The 21,394-nt window shown below is 38.1% G+C and overlaps 1 protein-coding gene across 2 annotated transcripts in view; it reads left to right on the top strand.

Moving 5' to 3' along the window:
- Rab3gap2 (RAB3 GTPase activating non-catalytic protein subunit 2) overlaps window positions 1–21,394 on the top strand; it is an 82,349-nt gene that overhangs the window by 9,431 nt on the left and 51,524 nt on the right. For both annotated transcript variants that reach the window (XM_021635780.2, XM_021635781.2), the window contains exons 2-4: window positions 11,584–11,648; window positions 19,488–19,611; window positions 20,785–20,866. In XM_021635780.2, coding sequence (XP_021491455.1) covers window positions 11,584–11,648; window positions 19,488–19,611; window positions 20,785–20,866 — 271 coding nt within the window. The remainder of the gene's footprint in view (window positions 1–11,583; window positions 11,649–19,487; window positions 19,612–20,784; window positions 20,867–21,394) is intronic.

Genomic DNA, 21,394 nt, shown 5'->3' on the forward strand with positions numbered 1-21,394 from the left:
CTTCCTTTCTCTTTCTTTCTCTTTTCTGTTTCTCTCTCTCCCTTCCTTCCTTCCTTCCTTCCTTCCTTCCTTCCTTCCTTCCTTCCTTCCTTCCTCCTTCCTTCCTTCCTCCTTCCCTCCCTCCCTCCCTCCCTCCCTCCTTCCTTCCCTGGTGAGTCCAGTTACATCTGCCCATTTGCTCATGGGTATAGGGCCACCCACTGGATCCTGGGTAACCTATAGGAGCTGCACCCTGAAAGACACTGATTCTTCCTCCCTCAGCAGCCACCAATTGCCAGGAGCTCTCGCTAGGGTAAGGTCCTGTGAGCCTCTGACCCATGCTGGAATGTTGACTGGCTTGATCTCACAGAGGTCTTGTGTAGGCAGCCACAGCTGCTACTTGCTTTTATTTCTGTTTTGTTGTTGTATTTGTTAATTGTTGTCCATTTTAATGTCATAGATTGTCTCTGCCAAGTTACTCATCTTTTAAGAATGTCACAGCGATAGTCTTACACATGTATCTTCAAGTTGAGCTTCAGAATTTATTAAGTTTTAAAGGTCAGATTCATGTTGGGATTTTGATGAGCTTATATTCATTTGGGGAGGGTTGGCATTTCCAATGACTAGATATTTTTCTTTCATGCTAAATTTATTGAGTGAGTTGGCAGTAATTATATATATTAAAGACATACAGTGTGAAATTCACTATATGATTTATATGTAAAATGATTATTACAATCAACTTAGCATATCTCTCACCTCACATACTATCTTGGGGGGGCAGAACACTTCCTATCTTAGTAGTTTTACAGTGTATAATACACTATATACCTAGGCTAGATGTTCTTATTTCAGAAGTACTAACTATGAAGCAAAGCACAATGATAAACAGACATCTATATATTATTTTTTACTGTGCTTCTAAGCTGTCACAGGTGCTGAAGTGATATTGTTAAGATGATCAGGTTTTTTATGTGCACTTCAAACAAAAACCTCATAACTACGAGGCAAGATTCAACTAGTATTCAGAGGATTCATTTTAAATATAAAAAAGTATTTCCACAAAGAAATAGTTGAATATCCGAAAAAGCTCAGGAAGAAACATGTAGAACTGGAGTCTCTAGACTATGCAGACTGGTTTCAGTAATTTTTATGCTCCATCTCATTTCTCACTGGCACTTGCTTCTCGGCCTTGTTAGTTGGGGTTCCCTCTTCTGTTCAGTGCATGTGATAAGACTTCACCAGAAAACTCTTAGTACTGATAAACACGGAGCAAAGGGAGCAAGATCCAACTTGCTTAATATTAAAGAAAATAGCTTTCCTTTATACAGACATGCTGAGAAAGAAATTATACTATACCCTGAAAGAAATTCACTATACCCTCAAAAACAAACAAACAAATAAGGTCATTAACCTTAGAATAAACGAAGCCAATGAAGTGAATGACCTCTGTGGGGAAACTTGAAAACACTGAAGAAAGAAATTGAGGAAGACACTGTTAAGAGGAAAAACCTCCCATGCTCATGGATTGTGAAGTGACCACCTTAACAAAAGAACTTGCATATTCATTGTAACCCTGATCACAATTCCAGCACCATTCTTTGTAGAAATAAAAAATAAAAATAAAATCATAATTCACATGGAAGTGCAAAGCTCCCTGGCTAGCCAAAGCATCCCTGAATAAAAGAATACTGATGGAAGTGTTACCATACTGGATTTAAAATTATTACAGGATCATAGTAATAAAAGCAGCATTGTACTGACTCAGAAATAAACACAGATCAGTAGAATAGATATGAGTAACGTTCAGTTACCTGATTTTTGACAAAGATGTCAAAAATACACACTGAAAAAAAGACGACATTTTTATCATACAATATCTGGAAACTGGATGCCAACATGTAGAGGAACAAAACTACATCCATGATTACCACTCTAGACAGAATCAGCTCAAAATGGATCAACAACCTCAAAATAAGATGCCAAACCCTGAAAATTTTAGGAGAAAATGTAGAGAACACTCCACAAAATCTGTGTAGAGGCAAGGATTTTGTAAACCGAACTCCAGTTACTCAGGAAACAAGGCCAGTAGTTGGTAAATAGGACCTCACGGAATTAAAGGTCTCTACTCAACAAAAGTAACTGAAACTGCCACTAAAGAGGCAGCCTACAGAACAGAAAACAAAACAAAACAAAACACAGTCTCTTTTTGCTATACATCTCACAGAAGAGTATCAAGAATATACAGCGAACTCAGAAACACATGAAAACAGACAGAATGGGTCTCAACAGAGACTCCTCAAAAGAAGCAATAGAAATGGCTAATAAACATTTTAAAGTGCTCAATATCATTAGCCATCAGGGAAATTAAAATTCAAACTACTTTGAGATTTCATCTCACTATAGTCAGAATGGCTATTATCATGACAACAAATGTTTGTGAGGTGTGGAGAAAGAGGGACCATTGTTCACTGTTGATGGCTGGGTATAAGCTGATGCAGCCACTGGGGAAATTAGTGTGAAGGGTTCTTAAAGAACTAACCTGACTGAAAGGTGTGTATACCAGGGCATATGTGCACATCCATTTCATTGCTGTTCTGTTCACAATAGTTAGAAAATAGAACCAACCTAGATGCCCACTGACTCATAAGTAGATAATGGAAACATGGCACATGAGTTTAATGAAATTATTATTCAGCACAAAAGAAAAAAATGGAATCAAGAGATTTTCAGAAAAATGGATGAAACTAGCAAATGGAGTGAACTAGCACAGGCCCAAAAGAGAAATACCACATGCCCTTCCGCTCGTATGTGGATCCAGCTTTGAATTTTTAGATTTCTGTATTTAAGTTGGGGCGATAACTATAGAGGTCAGAAAACAAGAAAGAAATCAAGAGAGATGCAGAGGCCTCTTTTAAGGGAGATAATGAAACATGAAAGCGAAGGATGGATACTAGGGATAGAATTGATAGTAAGTTCCTTTAGTATATGAAATATATTTTTTGTCTTTAGTGCTGACCCATTTGAAAACCAAAGTAAAGAGAAAGTGCAGCGGTCTTTATGTGTGACTGCCTGTCACATAATCAGCCTTTGGTAAGGGCTCCCGTAGCCACTGTCAGTGTTCATTATTCCTGTCCTCCTGGTTTCTTATCAAGCCCCGGGGGAGGGGGAGAGTGTTTGACGATAGACTACACGCACCTTGTAGATATAAGTTAGATTCTGTGTTTGCCAAAGTACTGGGTGTGCTTTACCCGGAACCAAAATATTTAATGATTAATGTAGGAGCCAGGTGGCTCACTGAGCAAACTCAAAGGGTGTAGTCACCATCATCAGTGGGGAACTGCTAAAACCTAGATGCGGATTAAGGATTAGCTCCATGAAAACTGATGAATCAAAAGAAAGAAGGAAGATGAATGCTCATTTCATTCACACGATTTAATTTTGAGGGAAGTATGGCTCAGTAAATGAAGTTAATGTTTCTTCTGGGTCCCAGAATCTAAACCATGCTTATGAATTCACATTTTAGCTTGTATTTTGACTTATATTTTGCTAGTTTCGGAAGCATCATCTTTCCCATTTTCTATAGAAAAAAATATGTTCCGACTTACATATCGTAATGGGCTTTTAAGTTACAACCCATTTTTTTTAGTGATTTCTGTATGAAATACTGCTCTATAGTATACATGTAAATTACAACCCATTTTTAGTGATTCTGTATGAAATGTTTTTAATAATAAAATGAATGTATGAAATACTGCTCTATAGCATACAGATATTAATTTCTAGAAACAATGGGTGAATGGAACATGAATTTTCCTTATGACTATAGATCATCTGTTTGTTCATTTTTATATAAGTAAGCCTAAATATTTCTTAAGATTAAAAAAGAGACTTCTTAGGATCTCAGGCAAAAGAAACATGCTTGTTTTTATGTACTTTTAGATGAGTCTTATTGAAGTCAGGAAAATATGCTATGCTATATTTCTGCTGTATGGTATTTTTAGTTCTAGTTCTGTCATTTCTGATTTGTTATCTGGATACACATTCTTTATGATATGGGGGAAATCATTTGAGAATGGGAATGTTAGAATTCTAGAATATCTTAGAGACTCTACTCTGGTTTAATCATGATGGTTTGAAAGAAAGTAATCCAGCTATTAAAAACAGTGTCATCCTTATTTTAGGTTACTGAAGACATTACTCTCCCATTTTTCATGTCCTTAGAAATGAGAAAAGGCTAGTAGTTCTGAGGCACAGAGAATTAAGTAGTTTCTTTATTTTTTATAATTGCCTTTGGACTGCCTGGCGGTGCCTGCCTTCTCTGAGCTGAAAGGACCTACCGCTTTTGAACCCTCTGAGCAAATTGCAAATCATAGGTTCTAGAATTTCTTCTTGTAAAAAAGTAGATAAAGATGGAAATGAATTTGCTTTTGTATTAAGATCTCAGGTTATAAGAATTAATTTCCCCTTATATAAAATTTAGTTGTTCAGTTCTTGTTTAGTTTTTATATTCATACAAATACTGTCAAATTAATTTTCCACTTACTGAATTCAATTTTCTTTCTAGCTTCAGGTTCTTGTTAAATGAAAAAAAAAAAAGTGCTTTCCGTTTAGGGTGCAGACTATTCAAAAGTAAGTTAGGATATTATTGGGAATTAAATAAAGCTGTAGAAAGCAGAAGGCCTTCATTAGTAGAATGATTCATTCATTGGGAAGAACCCTATGTAAGATGTGTATGATTTGGGGAATGCTTTTTTCTAAGCTTTGAAGGTTTCCTTTATCAAGCCAGAAACCAGTATTTTAGAGTGATGTAATCTGCTCAAGGAAAATGTTCTTTCTGGTAGAGAATTGTTGCATCTTACATCTGGAAGTTATTGGTTTTATTCTCTGAGACAAAGCGTTTAATGGGATAAAAGTAAGAGCATGGATTTGTGGCATTGGACCTCATGTGGTGGTGCTTGCCTTCCTTCTGAGTACTTTTTCTGATTCTAGATAGTTCAAAGTACTTCCTAGTGAAAATGGTGTTAAAACAGTAGGTTGAAAAATGAGGTTAATAATCAGCGCAAATGTTTTTACTTTTATCCCTGTTATTTAGAACTTTCTGCTCCTCTTTATTCCTCTTTATGCCACATAAGTTGATAGGAGATCAGCTTTTTTATTTAAAGAGAAGTTATAATTCAAGATGTGATATGAAACAAATGAAGGGTAATTTTAACAACAGAAATACAAAATACATTTATATATGTATGTATGTATATATTAAGCTGACAAACTTCTTAAAAGACTCAAATTCACTCCCTAATGAAAACCTTGGTAATCTGTGAATTTTTAGCAAAAATTGTATAGAACATGAGAGAATAAAATTTAAAGGAAATTCATGCTTCAGAACAGATAGGGGAAGCTGGCTGTGGAGTCCCATGCCTGTCATCCCTGCCTTATAGAAGCAGGAGGATTGTGAGTTCAGTGGCAGCACTGGCTGCATGATTAAGGCTTGCCTAGACTACATGAGACCCTATCTCAAAACCACACATATACCATCCCACCCCACCCCACCCTCACACAGGTGGAGGGGACAGACAGACAAATACAAGGGTTTGGGGAAAAAAACAAAGATTAAAGATTCAAAACAAAGAACACCTATTTTGTATACCTAGAGTGCTCTTTTGTCATTAGGTTGTACAGCAAAAGAGGTGGGAAAGCCCACTGACACATGAATCTATGGACTATTTCCTTAGAAATTTCCTGATACTTCTTCAGGTACAGTGTGTGGGTATGAATCACATTATGGAAGTAACAAGGTCTGAGAAGCATTCTCTTTGTAATCTTAACATGTGTCCAGTAGGCAGTGCTTGCTATTGTTGAGCTGCCTTTCTGTATTTATCATTTCTGTATTTATCTGTATTATTCATTTTTAACAAAAAGAATATTTGAACAATAACAGGTTCTTTCTTCAGCATGGTATGCTGTTTGGGAACTCGGGGCCTTTATGATTATCTTTTCCTAGCCCTCTCAGTCTAGAAGACTGTTGAGTTTTAAGAAATTGAGTGAACAAACTGACTTTGTGTTGGCCCAGGATCTTTTGTTAGTAATGAAGAGTGTTTTGTTTTTTAAATGTTGAAGTAGATGTTATATGTGCAGGTAGATGTGAAAGATGAAGTTTTTCAGTCTACAGTAAGCCATCTGTTCTCAACTTGACTGCTAAAGATCTTTCTGTAACTAATGAAATCTGCCAGTTACACTTGAATTCAAACAAAAATATCACATTTTCCAATTATTTCTTAATAAAAAAAACTAATGCTAGCAGTTAATACTTTTAAGTTGTTTTTCCTGACTAATTGAAATAGAATTTATTAATGTTATAATAATGTTAATTATAATAATTTATTATAACATAATAAATTAATATAGTGTTTCATGGAAAATTTATTTGAAAAAGATTGTTTTGAAATCTGCCACTAACACTTGAATTCAAACAAAAATACCACATTTACTATTATTTCTTAATAAAAAACTAAAGCTAGGAATCAATAAAATTGTTTTGCCTGACTAATTGAAATATAATTTATTAAGTTATAATGTTTCATGGAAACTTTATTTGAAAAAGATTGCTTTGATCCTAGATATAAAGTCTGCGTGTAAACTCCATGAAGGATTAATCTGGACCCTGAACAAGTCACCTCTGGAAAGATTACTATAAAGGAAGGCATGTAGTTAGCATGATAGGATAGCCTAAGATAGTGTGTGGGTGAAATGTGTTTGCAGGTGATTGCATCAGTGAGGCAGATGCAGCCATTAGCTCCATCCTGCTAAAGAGGAAGGAGGGGCAGCAAGAGATTAATTAAATTGCCCAACCTCCTACAGCTCTCCAGGGTAAAATCTGGAATCCACCCCAGCCCACATGTGCTGGTGAGCATTGGAATGTGGCTAGTACAGACAAGACGTACACAAAGTGCAGAATACACTGAGCTGTAAAGCTTAATATGAGAAAAGAGTACAAAGTACCTTATGGGTAATTTCACTTATGTATTGGAATGATAACATCTGGCTATGTTGTATTAAATATAGTATTTGATTATTTTTACTTTTAAGTGCAGTTACTAGTTAAATTAAATTGCACATGTGGCAACTATCGAAGACTTTCTGACAGTGACTGAATAGGCAGGGAGGTGAAAATGATGTTCAGGCCATTTGATTTATGTTAAAGTTAGTGTTCCTAAGACCCTGATTCCTGGGCCATCAGGCTCAGATATGTGGAATTGAGGAAGGGGGTGAGGTGGTGAGTCACGGACTCAAGTCCTGGACCCATGCAGACCTCTAAACAGTCCTGGAGAAAGGAACCATCTCTCAGCCAGTGGTAATCCTGACTCCTTATTTTAGTTTCTTTCTCATTGTTTTGTTGTTCTTCCACAGGGAAACTGGCGGGACATATAATTCTGGGGTTTTGAAGGCAATGAATGTGGTTGGTTGCTGTTCTTTTGTTTTTGTTTTTGTTTTTTTTTTCTTATCAGTTTTGTTGGGTTGTGCTTTAACAAAATGAGAGACACATGCATTGGTGATAGTGTCACTTTTGGATATGGAGTGGCAACTGCTTATTTAATGAGCAAGAAAACAATTAAAATCTCCTATAGTGTGTACTGTAGGCTTTGGTGTAAATGAATACTGTGATGTAAACTGGGTAGCTACTAGTGGCTGTGTGACGTGGTGTTTGGATCATTGCACTGCATCCTGATCACCTCAGAAGTTGCCCATCCAGGGTCCTGATTCCACCACACACTTGCATTTTAAGTCACACGGGGGCTTAGGACTTTTGAATCATTTTAGGCTATATAAGATACAGATCTAGTTACTTGCCTAAGAGACAGTCACAGTAGAATATTTTTAGCTTTTTTTGTAGTAATTGATAGTACATTAAATAAATTACTCTTATTTCTTCATGATTACGTGAACTTTATAAACCTTAGATATTTATGAAAATGTTCCATATTAACATAAAATTAAGTAGTTCATAGTTTAATGTTAAACACATTGCTTTGCTTACCTATAACCTTGGTCAATGATTAGTCAGCAAAGAAGCACTACTAATAATATGGATGGCATTTTTTAAAGAACTTGGGTCTTGAGGATTGCTCTGGTCCTCATACTTGCTCAGTTAGCATATAACCGACCAAGCTATTTATAGTCTAATGACTTTGCAAAAATATTCCTGTGATAGCAGGAGCTCTCCAATTTACATTTCTTTTCCTTCAGTTCAAAGCAACTTTCTAATCAGGCAAAAGTGGGTAAGCAGTCATTGACACAATATCTTAATATATTTCTCAGGGCCTTTCTCGTTGGGCATGTTTTGAATTGTAGCATGAAGAGATATTGGATCTCTGTAGGGGCAGGAAATCCAAATAACTACTGTCTTCCGCTTGATGATATGAGTCACTTGTGAATTGAGTCAGGTGCTTTTTATACCAATATAAAGGAAAAATTAAATCCTTTTTTATAGTGCTGTACATTCAACAGAGATTATGTGCTTTAATTGAACTCTGTGGAAACTTCCTTTTGTCTCTGGTATCTAGCATAAAAAATGCTACTTTTTGAATGAATAAATGAATGAATGACTTCCTGAAGGGCTTTTATTCTACATGGTCATTTTGATGTTCTGGATTTTGTAGCAATTTTAAATGTGAATCATGGACTTTTAATTTCTCCTTTAAAAGACAATGCATACTCTAAAATTTTTGGTTATTGTTCTGTATTTTTTGTTTTTTCAGGACAGGATTTCTCTGTGTAGGCCTGGCTGTCCTGAAACTCTGTAGAATAGGCTGGCCTTAAACACAGAAATCTGCCTGCCTCTGCCTCCTAAGTGCTGGAATTTAATGTGTGTGCCACCATTGCCTGGCTTCTACAATGGTTAATAGGTTGGCTGTTGTCTAAATCAGTTCACAGTGAGATCATTTGTTTTGGTGATGTAGTAAAATGAATGAAGAGAGTGTGTAAGGAATTATGTTGCCAAAGAACAAAACTTAGTTGTCCAGAAGAGTTTTAAGACATTGTCTCATTGTGTGGCTCTGGCTGGCCTGGAACTCACAGAGATCTGCTTGCCTTGCCTCTAGAGTGCTGGTATTTAAAGGTGTGAATTGCCACTCCAAGCAAAGTGTTCAAGTTTTTAAAACCTCTCTTTAAAGTCCAAGTGTCAAGGGGATATTTCTATTTAAAAAATAACTTAAAAGAACCAAGAAAGAAATAAACAAGTGAGTAAGGGTAGGGCTCTAGCTCAGTTGTTGGGCATGCTTCGTTTGATTTCCTAGAATTGCATAACCCTGGTGTGATGATGCTTACCTGTAATCCTAACGCGCAGGAGGTGAAGGGTCAGAAGTTTAAGGGTCATCCTTGGCTCTCTGGCAAATTTAGGCTAGCCTGGGATACATGAGACCCTGTCTCAGAGACAGAAAGACTGTTATCAATGGGCCTTGTCTGTAGGCCCCAATGTTTCTCTTGTTTTTGTCCATGCGAAGGATCTGATGCCTTCTTCTGGTTTCCGTGGCCACTCACACACATGTGCACATGTACTCATACTCAGAAAAATAAATAAAAATGAAAAACAAAATCTTTCATAGAGTGTATGTGTATATGCATTTCTGTACCTCTGAAATATTTCACTTTCTTGTCCAAGCTACTGTAGCAGTCATAGCATGTACTGTGCACTATAGTTAAGTGTTCATCTACCTCCTTCTTAAGACAGATTCTGTAAGAGCGAGGAATGTGCTTATACTTTTCTTAGCTTTTACTACAAGGTTGGGTATTTAACAGAGCAATTGTTAATTGACTTAATTGACTTGTATCTGGAAATCTGTAGGTCATGTGATTTTAATCAAAGGGTGGTGCTATTTTAGGACTTAATATGTGCTTAGCAGTATATTTGGGATTTTAGGAAGTAATTACTTGGCATTTAAGTGCTGAAGATTAGACTGTTGTTACTACAAGCTAATTGAGCAGTGATTCCAAGTACCAGACTATAACACTTGTAAATCATCTGTGTTCTTTGTTTCAGCAATTTTTAGAGTGAGTGTATAAGTGAATGTTCTCATTGCTACTTTCTGTAAATCACAAGATCTTATCTTTCATGTTGACTTTCTCTCGGGGATTGAAAGCTGATTACTTAACTATATTTTATTTCTACTTCATGGCCGTTATGTCTGATGGCTAAATGATGACAGCTAGCAGTGAGAACTTATGCATCAGATACAGAACCCCTTAGGATGATGTTAAGTCCTTATACAGCCCCACAGTCTCAGAGGTACTATTTGTGGAAACTAAAGCTTACAGATGAGGTAATTTGCTTCTTCAGAGGTAGGAAATGCTGCATCCGGGATTTGAACAAGCATTAGGTACTTCATAATGCAGTTCATAAATAAAAATTGATAAAATTCAAGTGAAACATCTGCAGTGTGAGTCTCAGGCCTGAGTCTTATTGGAATTTCATTGGTTTCTAACTTAATTTGGGATGATAGAGTATCTCATTCTTGCCTCTGGTTGCCTAAGAATGATAATTTTATTGCTTTGAGTAAATTCTAAGCAAATTATATAAAGTCAACATGAGCGATGCAAGGGATGGTGCTTTCCAAACTAATCTGAAGTTTTTAATTTCATGTTGCATATTTCAGTGAATATGTTTTAATCTAAGGAGATTATCTCAGGTGTAAGAAATAAGAGTATCAAAAAAAAGGTGGAGGAGGGGGCTTGTCTTATTTCAGAATTCAGGCTGTTTCCATGGATACTTTGTCCTATCACGATACAACAATTCAGCCAGGTGGTGGTGTTGTGTGCTGTTATTCCCAGCACTCGGGAGGCAGAGGCAGGCAGATCTCTGAGTTTGAGGCCAGCCAGGGCTACACAGGGAAACTCTGTCTTGAAAATCAAACAAAGAACAATTCACTTGGAAAAATCTGTGTTTGTTGTTATATATTTATCTTTTTTAAGTAACAAATATTTGTTAATATTTGTGTGTATGTAGTTTTTTGAGACAGGGTTTAGGGTAGATTAGGATGCCCTCAAAATTGCCTGTGTAGTCAAGTCTGGCCTTGAATTTCTGAACTTCTGATCCTTCTGCTTTGTGCTCAAGAACTGTAATTATAGGCATGTGTCACCATGTCCAGATTAATTTTTAAACTCACTTTTACATTTGATTCGAATGTGGATCTACTCAATGTCTAATATTTTGAGATTTAAATAACTTGTACACAGTTTTGCTAGACATAAATTGGAAGTCAAGTAGGTCATATGTTTCCTAGTTCTTACTATGTTTGACCAAATCCTGTGCTAACACAGCTTACACATTCATGTTCTTCCTTAACGTTGACATTATGCAGAGATCGCTTCTGCTGGATGTAGTGGCACACATCTGTGATTTCAGTGCCCAGGGGGCAGAGGCAGGGGGATCTCTATGAGTTCAAAGCCAGCCTGTTCTATATAACAGGCTCCAGGACAGCCAGAGTTACACAGTGAGATCCTGTCTCAAAAACAACAAAAAGTTTATTGCTATTTTATTTAGAGAAAAGTGTTTAAAAATATGTTAATCCTTTTAATTTCATGTATTCTCTCTTTCTCTCTCTCTAGGTAAATCACTGAACTGGGAAGATGATAATTGGGGAGCATGGGATGAAACAGAATCCCAAGAACCTGTAAGTCTTTATAAATGCCTGCCTCTGTTTTTATTTTTGAGTGTGGATGGTATGTGTGGGAGTCAGTGGATAACTCTGTGGAGTCACTGTTCTCTCATTTCACCTTTAATGGACTCCAGAAGTTGAACTCGGCTGCCAGGCTTACATAATAAGTGCCTTTACCCATGGAGCCATCTTGCCAGTGCCTTGCATGGGTTTTGATAGTGACAGTGACATATTTCCATATTAGGTTGACATTAAAAAAAATCTTTGTCACAAATATTTTTATGTTTACTTAGTAGTAACTAACTAGATACCTGCTTTTAAGGATCTTAATGACTTGACAGATAATTGGGCACTGTTGTCTATGCTACAACAAAGGACTTGAGACCTTGTAATTCATGATGAAAGTGTCATTGGCTGTGGTCCTGGAGGGCCTATCAATTCCAAAGGCTTAGCATGTGACAGTGGCCTTCTTGCTACATCATAACATGGCAGAAAATTGATGAGAGGCAAAGGAAAAGTGTGTGTGTGTGTGTGTGTGTGTGTGTGTGTGTGTGTGTGTGTGTGTGTAAGATATCCAGACTGCCCTCTCCCTCATAACAGACCCGTTTCTGTTACAACAAACTCTTTCCTGATAGCAGCATTAATTTGCTCACTTTGACTTTATGATTTCACTTCTCATTGGTTCTCAGTTCCTTACACTTCTTTTTGGGGTTAGGTTTCTAACATGCGCTGGGGACTCAGTAGAACCACAGCACTGGGCTACCTGGAGAATGTTTATTGCTGTAGGATTCTTAATTCTTCATAAGTTACTCTAGATGCTTTCTCCTGTTCACTCAAGGAACAGTTGCTGTGCCTGTCATAGTTGAGGCCTTTTCCTAGGTGCTTAGAATATAGCAGTAACCAGAGTCCTGAGCATCTTAATGTGTTTCCTCTGAGTCATGGAAGATCTAACTGAAGCTGATTTAAGCAACAGGAAAGTTCATTACTTCACAGAGAAGGAACTCCAGGGCTAGGATAGCTCCTAGGTTATTGGGTCAAATGATTGAGCTCTGTATGTCATCAGACTCTGTCTGTTTGGCTTGTTTCTTTCATAGCTAGTGTGGCAGCATTGTTTGTGACTAGAGGGAGGAAAATTCTTGGACCTTTACTTGCTGTTCTGGGAAATAGCTTTACTTAAAAGCCACTTACAATTCTGCCACATCCTTTCTTGGCCATGTTGTGCTATGTGACATCCAGAAATACTTTGTTTCTGTAATCATTGACTTTTACGTGTATACAGAGGCCTTCTCTTCCATTCTATGATTTGGGTAATTTCTCATTTCATACCAAGATTATAGTAATTTAATTTTCTCCCCCTTTCCCTTGATTATTATACCTAAAAAAATTTTTTTTAGCTTTTCTAGTAGTTTCAAAACTTCATTATTTTTTTTTTCTCTTGTAGTGTGTTTATCTTTAATTCTCTTTCCTTTGAGTTTGTTTATGGTCATTAAAGATAATCCTGTTTCAAGAGTCTGGGGGAAAAAAGGCATTTTAGATTACTTATTTTACATCTATTTTCTTTTGTAATATAAATCTACATATTTTCCTGTGCACACACAGGTTTGGCTTCTTTTTTGATCTGTTAGCTAGAAGTGTGTTCTTTAATTTGCAGTAGTCTCCCTTCAGGATGAAGGGGACACCCCTTACAGACGAGGGGGATCTTGCACTTTTAATAAGCCTGATACTTGGGGCTTTCATTAAATAATTTTTTTTACATTTTATGTGATTATTGAAAGGCTTAAATTCTCACCTTTGCCATTTGAGCATTTGTTGTATATATATCTAGTTACTTTTTAGTTCCTGTATTAGTCAGGGTACCTAGGACAGAATCAAAAGAATGACTGTTATTAGAAGGGGACCTATTAGGCTGGTACATGACATGGCTTGAGTGTGTGACAGTCACTGTCTTAGGCTGCTACATGATGTGACCTGAGTGTGTAACAGCCACTGCTTTATCCTGGAGGCTAAGAGACTGTAGCTGCTTAATCCATGGTGCTGGCTGCCTCAGCAGTCCTAGTGTGGTGATAAGGCCTGGAGGGTTCCTGCAGAGCCACTGTCTCCAGTCCGTCTTGGAAGCCTGAAGAAGCAGGCTTCTGACATCAATGAGGGCTTTCAGCAGCAGGGTAAATGAACTTGCCAGCAGGAGCAGAAGCAAGCAGTAAAAACAAACTCTTTTCTAGGACCTCTGTGTGTGGGCTGCCATTGGAAAGTGCTGCTCACATTTTAAGATGGGCCTTTCCACTTCAGATAACAAAATAGAAACAAATCTCCCACTCAGCACTCAGTGGCCAGCCATGAGGTTCTTCCCAGTCTGGTCAGTGATAACCAGGATTGGCCATCACAATGTCCTCTAACTCTGTACTCCACTCTTTTGTGTTAAACAAATGTTTACTGTACCATTTTAACCACACAGATTTGTATTAGTATTGTTATGTTAAATGTATATTTTATCAATATGACTCATATGCCATGTAATTCTCTTATAGTATATAACACAGTTTTCTTAGTATTCTCAAAGTTTTATAACTATCATCATAATCTAAGTCTATAATATTTTATTTATTTAAATATTTAAATTTAAATATTTATTTGTTTACTTTACATATATGAGTGTTCTGTTTGCACATGCACTGGTATGCCAGAAAAGGGCATCAGATTCCAGTGAATAGATGGTTGTGAGCCACCATGTGGTTGCTGGGAATCGAACTCAGGACCTTTGGAAGAACATACAGTGCTTTAAACACTGAGCCATCTTTCCAAGCCCTCTATAATATTTTAATTACCCTAAAAGAATCCTCATAATCCATGAATAGTCACTTCCAATTATTCCTTTTTCCTGTCCTCCACTAACAAATGTCTTACTTTCTGTGTATAGATTTCTCTGTTCTGAAAATTTTATGTGCAGTTAGACAGGATTCACTGGTTTCTATTTACTCATAATTCAGACTTCTTCATGGTTTTTACCTGCATTGTGTTTGTGGTCTGGGGTTCTTTCTCTTTTCCATTGTTTCATACTCACAGCTGTGCCAGGACTGCCAGAAATGTCACTCAGCAGAGGTGAGACTGTTCCCGCTGCTTTCAGTGACTGTGAACACTAGTGGTTTGTATCCAGAGGTGCAGCAAATGGCAGCATAAGAGGCTTGGAGGCATGTGACATGCAGAAGTCCAAGCCAGGTAACGGATCAGTCACCACAGGAAGCTGGAGTGGAAAGCTGGTGCTCTTGCTAAGAACAGTCCTGAGGCGCCTCCCAGAACATAACTGGGTTTTGTCCACATTAAAGATGACGCCAACAGCAGGAGTTGAATGTCTTCTATTCGCTTACTGTTAGGCTGTGTCAAGGCCCTGTCACTGTAAGCACTGAGGATGTTCTTAGTCGGTTGCCTTTGGTTAGAGGCTGATGAGTGGAGGAAAGTGAACTTTTGTTTTTATTGGTCAGTCATTGCAGAGCTAGTCCCTGGTGAGACGGAGGCATGAAGAGAACTGACAGGTTTCAAAGAGTGAGTAAAGCACCAGCCACCATAACTGGGTGCTGCTCACCCAGGGGCCAGCCCGGGTCTCCTGAGCTCGGCAGGAAACACTATGAACTCCAGGGTGTTCTTTATTCCTACATGCCTCTCGGTGATTTGAAAGTTGTTTGTCATTTTGATGACTTGAGAGAGTAAATGGCTGTGGTTTTGAGATACTTAGTACCAGGAGTCTGGACAAGCCCTTTTAAGGAAGGAGAAGCCTGTTTGCTCTTCAGGTTCTACGCTGTCAGCTATAACAAGGGCTCAGTGAATAAAGGATACTTGGGTCCCAGCAGAGTGCTCGTCTCCCCCTGAGGAAGTGACAGCAGCAAGAAAACCAAACAAACAAGTTACATGCCTTGGAAGATATTGACAGTAGGAGCATGATCAAAATGAAGAATACAGCGTATGGGAGGGATGGTGATAAGGAAAAACTACAAGGAAAGAAAGTGGACCTATCACCCGGAAGGTGCTTGTGTCCGTGGGCTGGTGTAGTGAGAATTTTGGTTTCTTTAACAACCCAGTTATGTTATGTGAATATGTTTTTTGTTTTAATCCCAGGTGTGGGATATGCTTCAGACTATCCACAGCCACTAAGATTGTTTCATGCTCTAGGAGGGGTGTGAGTTTTGCCAACTGCAGATAGTTTACCTTGGAATTCTGGGGACTCTGGAGGGGCTATAAATGAGTCCCGGCTGCTGTTCTTGCTGTTGCTGGTTGGAGATATCCTAACAAAGATTGGGCTTGCCCCAGGGAACTTAACACACCCCTAATCAGCAGGAAGTAGTCTAAAGAGTTCTATGCCCCCTTTCCCCTCTGACCTTCTTTCTTGCCTACCTAGTGTTGGAGGGATTGGAAGGAATTGGGATTGAGAAGGGTGGTAGATATAAGAGCCCAATAAAGTAGCCCAAAAAGTATACCCACAGTCTGGTAGAAGATACCCTTTACTTCCTGGTACTCCATGAGGACCCAGCTGTCCCACCAGCTCATAAAGCTGTGAGTAGAATATCAAAGAGGTTGGTACTGTGACCTCTGTAGAGTAACTCTGGAGACTGCTATAGCCCAGGAGCCTCTGGTCACAGTGACTTCTATAATATATAAACAGCTCTAAAAGTTAGCACAGTGAAAAGAACATTCAAGGTTAAAAGTGCACACTGAGAAATTGCTCCTGGCTGCTTTGGTGGCTGTTTCATACAGCAGTGAAGACACAGCAGACATCAGGCCCGTAATGAGTCATCTGCATGGCGCAGCAATCAGAAGCTGGTTACAGTGCTGTAGGATTAGCATCTGACACATCTTGAAAGAACAATTCATGTGACAAGTCAGGCTGAAACAAAAAAAAAAAAAATAAAGGAGAATGTTAAGTATATGATGCAGCCCTGGGTTAAAGCCAGTGCCTGCTTCAGAGGCTCTGATACCTTCCTGCTCTGTTTATGACATTTTCCCTGTTCTCAAAGAAAAAGCCTCAGTAAACAGGCCACACTGAACCAGGTTTCTTCACCCACTCTATCTCCAGAGGTTTGCATTTACAGTGATGGATGTAGTGTTAACCAAGGGTCTGGTTTTATGGGAAACTTCCTGGTTAACTGGGGGGGGGGGGGGATAATTTGTTTTCTTTCTTCTTAATTTCTCACCTCACTTGGGAAATTAACCACCTTTTCAGTTGGTGGTGTTATTTTAGGATCACTGGCATAAAGAGAGCAATATTAGTGACTGTGGTCCATTATTGTAAATAGGTTTTCAGAAACCTAATTAGTAGGCAGAGGACCTAACAAACGAACAGTGATCCTGCATCTTGCCAGTTACCAAAGGTGCACTGATAACTTGGGTTCATGGCTTGTTTTGTACCATTTGTTGCCTGTTGACAAACTAGAAGTGTGATGAAGCTAGTACTAGTTCATTGTCATCCAGCCTTGGTTGGGGGCTTCCTTACTACCCCTGTCCTGGCATTTTTGTCAAATTATTTCTGCTTTGACTTGAAGTGTCTTTGAAAGTTCTGACATAGGAACTCCTTCAAGCACAGCTCCATACTTCATGCGTGGGCTTCTGTTTCTACTGCTGCTGCCCTGTGCCTTGAGTTGGATTCTTAAGAATGCTTGTTCCTTTCTCTCAACCAGTCACATTTCCAAGAAGAGAAAATTCAGAGCCATGTGTAGTTACCAAAGGAACTGGAATTCCATGTAGAGGGTGTAGAGGGTGTCTATTGCTATGAAGAAACACTGTGGCCATGGCAGCTCTTATAAAGGAAAACATTTAGCTGGGGCTGGCATACAGATCAGAGGTTTAGTCCAAAATCGTCATGGTGGTAAGCATGGTGATAGGCAGGCAGACGTGGTGCTGGAGAGTTCTACATTTAGATCCACAGGCAGCAGGACAAGAGCATGACAAGGAGCCTGGCTTGAACTTCTTAAACCTCATAGCATCCCTTGTGACACACTTCCTCCAACAAGGTCACATCTCCAATAATTTGTCTATGGGGGGCATTTTCATTCAAATCACCACAGAGGGGGTAAAAGGAAAGATATTTTAAAGATGTGGTTAAGAAATTCCTTAAGAATACACTGACTTTGCTGGGTATGGTGGTGTGTGCCTATAATCCTTGAACTATCACTATTTTTTAATCAAATATTTTCTATTCTTCTCTGGTTTGCTCTCTTTCCAGGCTGTTGCATGAAGGTGGGATTTCACTTATATGAAAGCTTTCAAGACTCAGACTTAATATCTTGGGTCTCAGTCACTAGTGGGGAGGCCATAGGGTCTGATAGCTTCAGCTCATAAGGCCACTTGGAGGAGCCTCAGATACTGCATGGAGTAAACAGACCATGTTCTCACAGAAACCATGGATCCAGGGAGAAATGTGATCACAGCTGACCTTTATCTGTGGGGATAACTTTCTAGTTTTTCTGTATAAAATAGTAAGGTAACACAGAATTCCCTTTAAAAAGAACTTGACTAAAATACAAATTTTGCCAGTAATAATGTTTCTGTATCCCATATTTTAAGTGTTCTTTTGTCAGACTAATATGAAGCTATCAAAAAGAATAAAGAAACTTCTTGTGAAATGAAGAAAGCAGCATGTTAAAGAATGCATATATTATATATGAATTCTCACAAGGAAAAAAGGAGGGAAGGACAGTGAATATATTTGCTCATATGTGCAGAGTATCCCAGGAAGTAACATACGTTTATATATTTCACTGGTTGTCTTCTGAGTAGACCTCTGGGTGCTTAGAGTCATAGGTGAAATGTGTTTATTTATTTTATGTGTGGTGTGTGTGTATGTGTGTGGTCTTGTGCATGCACAGCATGTGTGGAGGTCAGAGGACACCTAGGAGGAGTCTTTTCTCCTTTCAACATCCAGGGTTTGGAGATTGAGCTCATGTCTTAAGGCTTGGTGGCAGGTGTCTTTGCTTGCCCAGCTTATCTTGCTGGCCCAAGAAAGATTTTTCTAATGATCTTTTTTTTTAAGCTTTTTTTATTTTAAAGTTTGCTTTTCTCATAATTTTTATTTTTTATATGAATTACAGGTTATTTTGTATCCCAGCTGTAGCCCCCTCCCTCATTCCCTCCCAAACCCACTCTCCCTTATATCTTCCCTGCCCCTCTCTAAGTCCACTGATAGAGGAGGTCCTCCTCACCTTCCATCTGACCCTAGTTTATCAGGTCTCATCAGGATTGACTGCAGTGTCCTCTTCTATGGCCTAGCAAGGCTGCTCCTCCCTTGGGAGGAGGTCAAAGAGCTGAGTTCATGTTTGAGACATGAACTATTCCCCTTCCTAGGGAAACCCACTTGGATGCTGAGCTAGCAGTGTATCAAAGCAGATGCTAAGACTCATAACCAAACCTTGAGCAGAGTGCAGGGAATCATATGAAAGAAGGGGGAGTTAGTAAGACCTGGAGAGTGTGGGAACACCACAAGGACCAAATATATCTGGGCACAGAGGTCTTTTCAGAGACTGATTCTCCAATCAAAGTTGCATGGATATAAACTAGAACCCTTGCTCAGACATAGTCTAATGATCTTTTTAATACCTGTTGAAATTCTTAATACTGAGTTACGACTGGAGAGTGATTTTTGTTTGGCATTTCTCTAATGCCATTTATTTGCATATAAAGGTTTTGTGTTGGTTTTCACAACAAATGTGTTTTTTTTATAATAGTATTTTATTTGGTGTTTGTTATTGACATATGTTGGTATGCAAGAATTGGGAGTATTTTTTTCTCTCCTTTTTACTCAAGACAGGCAGGCACAATTGTAGTGTTCCTTAAAAGCCTTCTTATTTATAGTAATTGTACTTTTATGCATAGGAAGAAGAAGGAAATACTTCTAAAACACAAAAAAATTCCTGGCTTCAAGAGTGTGTTTTATCATTATCTCCAACCAGTGATCTTATGGTTATAGCTCGGGAACAAAAGGCCGCATTTCTAGTGTGTAAGTACCCTTTATTCTCTGCTGCCTCCATTTTAATGAGGAGATTAGAACAGAAGTGGACTTGGAAACATGTTAGTTCTGTTCTGTATTACATAGTAGTTCTATAATTTATGTACTACATTTAATATATAAATAGGATATTTTCCTTTTGTGGTATGTGTAAGTTTGTGTGAGCACTTGTATGTGCAGTTGTCTATGCATGTGTGTGGAGGCCAAAGGTTGACATTAGGTGTCTTCCTCTAATGCTCTTTACTCTAGTTTTTGAGACAGGATCTCCTGCTGAACCTGGAGCTGAAACTGGCTGGCCAGTGAACCCTGGCATTTTCCTGTCTCTGCCTCCCTGGCAATGAGATTACAGGCCTGTCCTGTTTTTTTGTTTTTGTTTTTGTTTTTTGGTTTGTTTGTTTGTTTGTTTATGTGCTTGCCAGGAATGGCACTCACAAGGCAAGTACTTTGCAATCTGAGCATCAACTCCTTAAACCCAGAACACTTAGTATTTATTCTGTGTTACCTCTGCTCTTTTAAGCTATCATTCTGTGACACTTGTGAGGCAGCACTGACCATCACCTAATTCTTACCAGGGATGCTCAGTGCTGAACAGGCTATAACTGGCCCCTTACAACAGTGTGAAAGGGACTTGGCTGCAGCTTGAAAACTCACAGCACTCACCGTAAATTTTCACTGGGTTCTTAAGTTTTCAGCTCACATTTTTTGTTGAAGATTAAATATTAACATTTGGAGATACATAGATTATGAAAAACCTCATAGAATAAAATAAGATTATATATAAAATATCTGTGGGTAGTTTTATAGAGGAAATTCATTCCCATGGCATAAATCTAATATAAAACGTTCCCCTGCCATTTGAAAATAAAGTAGTCTTATAAATAAAGTCAATAAAGTGGTGCATGAGAATTTATAACTTTACTCTAAGTGGAGTAGTAAATTGTGGTTTATACTGGAGGAAGGAGAGACTAAAGGTTAAAAGACCAGATGGTCTTACAAGAATGCTTTTACAAGTTAAAAACATTGATGTACTTACCTATAATAAATATCCACATCAGTTCTTAACAGAACATTTTATCCTCAGATTTTTAAAGGGAAAGATGAGAATTTATAAGTAAGTTACTGGTTTTATTTTATCTCTCTCTCTCTCTTTTTTTTTTTTCCTAGCAAAATGGAAGCACAGTGAGAAAGGGAAGGAAGAAATGCAGTTTGCTGTTGGTTGGAGTGGCTCCTTAAGTGTGGAAGAAGGGTAGGTGCTAGTTCACTTGTTTCTTTGTTTGTTATATGTATGAAGTGGATTTGTTTCTAAATGCATCTCTTTCATTGCTTATAAATTGTGTGTGTGTGTATCCAGCCCAACTTTACTGGCTGTAGGGAACTATTTCATTCAGATTCTGTTTTATTACCTTTATGATTTTTTTATAAACTCTAATAAGAAAAATATTTTAGAAGATTTATTCATTTAATGTTATGTGTATTAATGTTTTAAATTTTAAAATTAGTGTTGGATTATATAATGTTTATTATAGGCCCTAAGTTTATCACGGATCTAACCCACTACCACAAATAATAAGACACAGACACCTGTTAGATTTTATAATTGCCTTATTTACCTTGGGCCAGGCCTTTTTACCTCTGTTGGCTGTCTCAGTAACCTCACCATTTATCTCTCGGCCCCATCCAATGCCATCCTCCTTAACCATCCTTTTCTAAACTATCTTCCATTCATATTCCCATGGTACCATCCTTTTCTAAACTATCTTCCATCCATATTCCC

The sequence above is a fragment of the Meriones unguiculatus genome, chromosome 11 (assembly GCF_030254825.1).
Source record: "Meriones unguiculatus strain TT.TT164.6M chromosome 11, Bangor_MerUng_6.1, whole genome shotgun sequence".
In the NCBI taxonomy this organism is placed as follows: Eukaryota; Metazoa; Chordata; class Mammalia; order Rodentia; family Muridae; genus Meriones; species Meriones unguiculatus.